General features: G+C 36.4%; 1 protein-coding gene and 1 pseudogene across 1 annotated transcript in view; one reads left to right on the top strand and one right to left on the bottom strand.

The window, feature by feature from the left end:
- LOC129352721 (serum amyloid A-5 protein-like) overlaps positions 1–817 on the top strand; it is a 2,191-nt pseudogene extending 1,374 nt beyond the window's left edge.
- The window catches only part of LOC129352696 (reticulophagy regulator 1-like), a 15,884-nt gene extending 8,925 nt beyond the window's left edge, over positions 1–6,959 (bottom strand). Inside the window, 3 exon segments of the mRNA XM_055021810.1 lie at positions 4,309–4,339; positions 5,303–5,409; positions 6,730–6,959. Coding sequence (XP_054877785.1) covers positions 4,309–4,339; positions 5,303–5,409; positions 6,730–6,935 — 344 coding nt within the window. The 5' untranslated portion in view covers positions 6,936–6,959.
- Positions 6,960–7,500: the final 541 nt, after the last annotated feature.

The raw sequence follows: 7,500 nt of genomic DNA, 5'->3' as shown, positions 1-7,500 counted from the left end.
AATAGTTTTGTGGTTGTTCATGCTGCTAATTAAGCCTCTGTCTGAACAAAACATAGACGCTCTGTTTACAGATCAGTTTGTTTCATTTTTTTAAGTTTGTTTCTGAATAGTGATGTTGTGGGTTTTCCTGTCCAGTGAGCTCAGAGAGCTGATGCAGGGAATGTCGGGCCAGGTCCTGAAGACGAAGCTGCCGATCAGGCGGCAAATCGCTGGGGACGAAGCGGCGGCGATCCGAACCGCTACAGGCCAGAGGGACTCCCAGCGCAATACTGAGAAACGTAACAACTCCTGCTAAAACATTACAGTGCTGAAGCTGAGGTGAGCGCAGCTGCAATGTCATTTTTATATTACCTAAAAAAAATGCTGTTTGTGATACCCCAAAACTCATAATTTGGTAAAATTTTTGCCATTTTAAAAAAACTTAATAACCTATAGTTTTATTTCTATATTGAGATAAATATTTTCCAAAAAAGGTCTATTTCTTATAACTAATCGTGGTTCTCTTTAAAATAAGATCCTAATGTTTTAAGGGCAGTTTGATATTTTACTCTTGCTTTAAATAAACTATTACTTCACAATGGACCAAGATTTCTGAAAGACTCTCTACCGCCCCTACCTGTCACAGTTTTCACTCCTGCTGTCATGTTAGGTCTTTGTGTCGTTTTCTGCTATGAGAACTGATTTGTTTTCTGTTTTCACTTGGAGTTTTTTTTATCTTCTGTTGTGTTCATTCACCTGCTGCTGCAGCTGCTGCAGCTGCTGCTGCAGCCTCTGCTTTTGCTTTACTAATTCTTAAATAAATACATTCAAAACAGCAGCATCTTTCCTGTATATTTTTTCAAAAAATGAGGAATTTTAGCTAAACCTATAAACATAAATTTTTAAAGTATGAAATGTTATAAATATTTCATGGGCTGTATAACGATTCTTACAGCTTTTCTCTGAAGCAGGAAGTCGAGTTTGTCTTGGTTTTTAGCAGTTTCTATAGATCACTGCATGAAATTAATGTATGGGAATATCGCCCAACAGTATAACATTTCTTTTAGAAAATATTCTATTTAATATTTATATTGTTGACATAAAATTTTAGTTTTTAATCGGCCAATATGTGCCTGAACATGAGCTGAGGAGGAAATAAAGATCTAAAGAAATCCCACACAAAGAAAACTGAACACAAAGGAATGAGCTGAAAAACAAAAACCATGGGCGGTTCTAGACAGGGACCATCAGGGGCCACGGCCCCTAAAGAACAGGTCCGGGCCCCTGCTGTGTCCCCTGCACTTAAGAACAATTAAATCAATTTCTTATGGTTTGCGTTGGCACAGAACTTGGACTAAATTTGTGTTTTATCTCCAGTTTTACTTTAACAGTGAATTAAATCAAAGTATTACCGCATTATAATCAAATCACAGTTTTTATCTGCTAGTTCAGAATCTGCAACAATAGGTTTGCATATTAAACATTAAAATATTCACCTGTTTGTTTAATAAGTGTTGCATGTCGAAGGCTGGGCAGCATTATTAGCATCAATGCAGCCAAATAAGGTCAATTTCCCCAGCAGGTTTTTGCTTTTCCACACACACATGTAAAGGTACGTAGACAGAGAGATGGCTCCGGTCCTGCAGCTGTCAGCTTGCATTTCGGGTCAGCAGCTAATCTCCTGAACTTGCTGTAAGCCTCCAGTAGAGTTACCCACAATGCAACAGGGAGCGACAGCAGCAGGTGGCGGCGGCACAATCCCATCCTGCTGGCCAAATGTCACACTGACATAGAGACGGCACTACGATGGGTGGCGCTCGTTCAGATGGGCTCCCCGTGACAGAGCCGTCTCCATGTCAACCTGATCAACTTCAGTCTTTGTAAAGCAGCATCCATGTTGTTTTTATCGCCTGACAAGAACAACCCGGATCATCCTTGACCCAAACCTGTTACACAACGCTGATGCGTTGCATCCAGGCTGGCGCCCTCTAATCCCTGGCACCTCTGCTGAATCCCAGCCAGCAGCCAGCAGCCAGCAGCCAGCAGCCAGCTGTGGACACCGGACGCCGATCCACCGGAGAGCAGCCTGGGACCCTCAGCAACAGTCACAGTGCTGAACAACAAGCCAATAACAATACGACCCCCAGGAGGTACATGAGTCTGGACATCAACAGAAGAAAACCTCTGATAGAATCTTCAATAATTTCACAATCTGGAAGGCAGAGGAAAAGCTTTAACCTGTCAGACATTTTCTCACACAAACCAAAGCTTGCTTTCTTCATAAACAAGAACTCAGGTTATTTTCTGCAAGTCTGATGTAAAAACAGAAATAAAAGTATATTAAATCCTATTTACCTCAAAATGCTCTGGAGTAACAAGTGAGCTGTTAATAATAGTAATCATAAGCTGAGTAGAACAGAAGAAATTAATAAAAATGTGATCAATTCAACACTTTAACAGTCATTTTTACTCAGTTTATTACTCAGATTTTTCATGTTTTGATTTATGTCTCATTAGACAATCATTAAGTCTTTAACTGCACAAACTCTAAAGTCGCTGAATTTTAACATAGAAGCTGAAACCAACAGTGTTACATTTTTTCATAAAAACTCTGCAGGAAGTTTAAAAACATTAAATCAATGAAATCAAATCCAAATCAATCAAATTTGCAGCCAGCATCATTGAGCTAATTAAACATTTATTTAGCCTGAATCACATGCAGGACCACACTTCCTCTAGGTTAAGTAAATAAACTGGTTACGTTTTGATCATATTAACTCTTATTTATTGATCTATTAGATTTCAGAAAGATCTAATAAAAGCACAAACTGATGCCAGATCTGAAGCTTCTATAAAACTAAACCTGCTGCAGATTGTGAAACTGCTCTGACCTTCAGTACAAACAGTTTGTGAGAAAATAATATTGGATTTTTAAAATGGTACAGAACGAAGCTGAAGGCTCTGGGGATTGAAACTCTTTGAAACCAGCTTTTCAACATTTATCCATTCAGCCTCTACCTGCTTGTCCTCACAGGGTCACAGGGGGAACTGGAAGCCATTGGAAGAGGTCAGAGGTCACTGACCCCTCACAGGGGAACAGAGACACACAACCAAACTCCACACAGAAAGGCAAAGGCCAGGATTTGAACTCAAAGGTTTTTTTCTGCAAAGGCAATAGAGCACCGCTGCAAAACACAGAATCTTACCAACTATATTCAGTTAGTTTCTAAGTAGACTTCAAATAAAATAAAACTAAGAAATAAGTTTTTAACTTTTTAGAGTTTGTTTTAATCAAAAATGAATTCATATCAATGTGAAACAGAACTAGTTCCTATGGGAGACATTTCTCCCATGTGAAAAAGTCTGGCAGTTGAATCCATGCACTCTAATATTTACACTAGAAACAAAACAAAAATGCTTCATTTTGTGTTTTTGCAGGTCACCATGCAGCCCTAACTTTTATCTTTAGAAATATATTCTGTTCTGTAATTTAAAATCACAATGAAACTTTTCTGTCCTGCTCAATATTTGGATGTAAATGTGTGAACTTTTCAAGTTATGAACACAATGTAATGAAAGAGCAGTAAACTCAGCAGCAGAACAGGGACAGAATGAAACTCTGAAGAGGATCGACTGAAAAGTTGCTAAAAACCAGCAGGATTCTCTAATGAATCCCGCTGAAGAAACTTGAAAACGTTGATTCCTCCTGATTCTATCCAAAAACATCTTTATCTTCTGCCTTTCATAGCTTTTATTGGCCAATCTGGACAGTTCAATGCGGGGCTGCTGTGATGATACACATTAGCTTGGTGGCTACTGATTAGTGCGGAGTATTTGCCTCAGCTGCTGAAACAAAGCAGGTCAGGCTGGCCTTCCTTCAAACTGCAACAGCTTTGCATGATGGAGTTTTTACCTCCTCCAGGTTATTATATTCACACATGGAAACAACAAAACGAGTTTGCTTTCTGCACTCTGTGTCCTGATCCAGCTGAAGGAAACTAACTCAATTCTCCCTGCAGTCGAGTTTCTGTCCGTCCAGCAGTTACACGTCTTCCATCTACCGGATCACGTAATTCCAATTTGGAGTCACATTCATCCAGTTAGACCTTCCTTCATGTGATGTCAACATGATCAGCTTTATGTTTCAATCAAGGTGTTTGGATCTGTTTCACTGAAGAACCAGGCATTGACCTTCAGTATGCATTTATATTTAATACGAGTATTTTAGTGACACATTTGGGTTTTTTCTGAGCCGATCAAAATGTACAAAAGTCTGACTGTATTTTTGACTCTTCCTGCTCTTTGTCCGGAGGTTGAATCCTGTCTTACCTGCTGGTCAAGCTGCGCCACACATGAGCTCCTGTGGGAGGAAAAATCAGAATTTACATTCAGCTCTGAACCCAAATGGCACTTTACAATCTAACTACCTAAAATACATCAATGTTGTTTTTCATCAGTGACACCTAAAGGAAAAATGACCAAAAACAATAAAAGTAACATGATGAGAAAATCAACCTAAAACACATTTAACCAGGTAATCTGTTAAGAAGCTACAGACTTTTAGCTCTTATATCTGAACTAAATGCAGAAGTCATTTTTTCCTTCTGCTAAGACGAGAGCATTAGACTCCACAGGTTTCAGTGCCTCACTGTTACTCATCAGGATAAAAATGAGGAAACTTTGGATGAAATCATCAAACAGTGGAGGATCCTGTGTTTGGACCTGACTGGAGATGAAACATCTAACCAGAGAAAATGAGTTCAGAATGATTCATTTAAACTTTTCACCTTTAAAAACAAACTGAGACATAATCCCGTCCAAAACCGGCCCAATTACTGGACCAAGTAATATAAATGTCTGAAACTGAATTATTTCCTAGAATAAATTGACACAGAATATGAATAATGTCAGCATGGAAACTTGTTTTGAGACATTAAAATTAATAAATATTTTTAGAATATTAAGTACATAGTTGACATACACTAATAATTAAATTAATTTTTTTAAATAAGAAAATGAACATTTTATTTTCTAAAATACAGCTGCAGCAAAAGATGCTCAACAGGAGATTTATCTTCCTGAATTTGAACCAGGCAGAGCTGAAGATTTAGAACAGATTTACAGACCAGGAAACTCTGAAAAAGTCTTAAATTAAAAACATTTGTGTTCAGTTTTGGCTTAATTTATGTATGATTTTTCTGAAACACCCTTTTTAATCTTTTTAATCTTTTTTCTGAAACAACCTTTTTGAGTCTTTTAATGTCTCAAAAGATAGAACAATAATGAAGTGTAAGTGTGCAGGCAATCGACGGAAGAAATAAACCTTTGGTTCTGGTCCAAACAGCATCTCTGGCGGTTATCGTGACGACCAACAGAACCAACAGGATGGAAATAAGGCTGTAGATCCGAAAAGAGCTGAAGGCAACAAACCTGCAGAGACACAAAGCAAAGTTTCAGCTCAAACGAGACAATTAGGTTTAATAAAGAGTCACAATAAACTCATTTAAAGTGTTTTTATTGTTCAAAAAGGAGCAAAAAGAAGCGATAATGCTAATATTCTGTAGAATATTTATACCTGTACAATATTTTTTCAGTCAAATAACAGTTACTTTTGTAACACTATTTAATCTGGTATAGTACTTTATAGTTTCTATGTCTGATCAATTAACAGTAAACTAAATTATATTTTTTCTACTTGTGCAAAATTTATGTTCTTTTTAAGCAAATGTAAAGACATTTGGAAACAACCAATAACCACATTCAGTTTTCTCTAATAAATACAATTTTACAGATTGTGGAAAAGAAAATATGTCAGTTAGATTAGGACTGAAATTATTGATCTGATTAATCAATTATTTAAGTAATTATCAGCTAATTTAGAAATTAATTAATCATTAACTGGAGTGTACAGAATTTAAATATGTTTATTTTCTGAAAGAATAAAACAGTAAGTGATCGAAAGTTGTAAGAAAGAAAACCTACATTTTGCATTTAAGATGAAAATTCTTTGTTCTTAAATAACTTATACTCAGAAAGTAGCATAGTCTTAGTTTGACCTGCAGGTTCAAATTCTGGAAAAAAACAAAACTCCTGTCAGATACCTTTTGCATCCAATTACTAAAAAATGAATCACCAGACTTAAACCGTAATGACCAGCTGCAGATGCATCGTTTGTTAGAAATAATTAACTGTTCACTGAAGAAATGCTGTTAGTGAATTTTGAATTTTAGGAAATTAATTGTTTAATTTCTTATTTCAAAGAGATTGAATGATTAGATTTTATTTATAAATGTTATATATTTGTAATATTGTATAAAAGTAAGCTTAAGTAAATGAAATGGGAAATGTCAGCATATTTGATCAGATTGAAGTCTTGATTTTCAGAATAATCAATGAGTAAAGTAATAATAATATGAAATGTTTGATCCTTGCTCTCACTTAGAGCTGAACTAATTAAACTACATTTCTCAACTTTTTTAAAGTTTTATTAAGTATTTATTACAACCAGACATCATGATAGCGCAAAAAACTTTAAAATTAAATTAATTTATTAAAATATCAACGTTTGAACTCCTTTAAAATATTTACAGAATACTATACTTTATTTAAATTAGACTGGGGATTATTTACTCTGAATAAAAACTGTTCAAACCAAGTTTATAATAAATATAAAGATCAGGTTTATATTTTAAATTTGGTCTAAAGTCGTGCTGTTGTTTGTCTCGGATCTCCCTGCGTCACGATGCCTACCACATCACCGCGTTGGCTGCAGCAAACAGGGCTGACGTCCTGACCGGATGCTGCCTCCAGCTGACCAGCCCGCCGACACGCCGCCCTGCCCGCACGGGGGTCCTGTCCTGCCCGCGGGGCTCCGGGTGAGGAGGCCCCGGGGGGCCCACCGGCCCGGGGGCCGCTTCCTGTCCGCCAGCGGCGCCTGCTTCCCGGCTGCCCAACATTTCTTAACGGCTCTCTGCCGCTGCGCTCCACCTAGTGGAGCATGGCGTCAATTGCCTGTGTTAACTACGGCCACTTCCGGATTGGGGTTTCAAAATAAAATTCTGTATTTGCGTTTAAACAAAACAGAAATTCAAAAATACTTTATTTTTTTATTAAATAAAGTGGGAAATAACTAGAGTTGGAACTTTATGTCATCTAAATAATGCGAATCTAAATGTGAATTTTTTTATTTTTATTATTAATCTGAATAAAGTATAAATCTTGTTTTTGAAGAACAACGACAACAATCTGAGTTGGTCACATAAAATAATGACCAACAGAAATAAAATGTCATTCTGAAACATAGACACATAATAATAATAATAATAATAATAATAATAATAATAATAATAATAATAATAATAATAATAATAATAATAACAACAACAATATGATAGAACCTGCTACTTTTCTGGCATTTCTCACATTGTTGATTAATTTGGGACAAAACTCTGTATCTCATAGTCTCACAAAATACATTACAGTAATTTTCCAAATTACAGAATGAAAGGAACATCCAGAATT

Source organism: Poeciliopsis prolifica, unplaced genomic scaffold (assembly GCF_027474105.1).
Source record: "Poeciliopsis prolifica strain line A6 unplaced genomic scaffold, Auburn_PproV2 SCAFFOLD079, whole genome shotgun sequence".
Classification (NCBI taxonomy): domain Eukaryota; kingdom Metazoa; phylum Chordata; class Actinopteri; order Cyprinodontiformes; family Poeciliidae; genus Poeciliopsis; species Poeciliopsis prolifica.
Note: the sequence above shows the minus strand (reverse complement) of the source record. Positions and strands in the feature narration are given on the sequence as shown.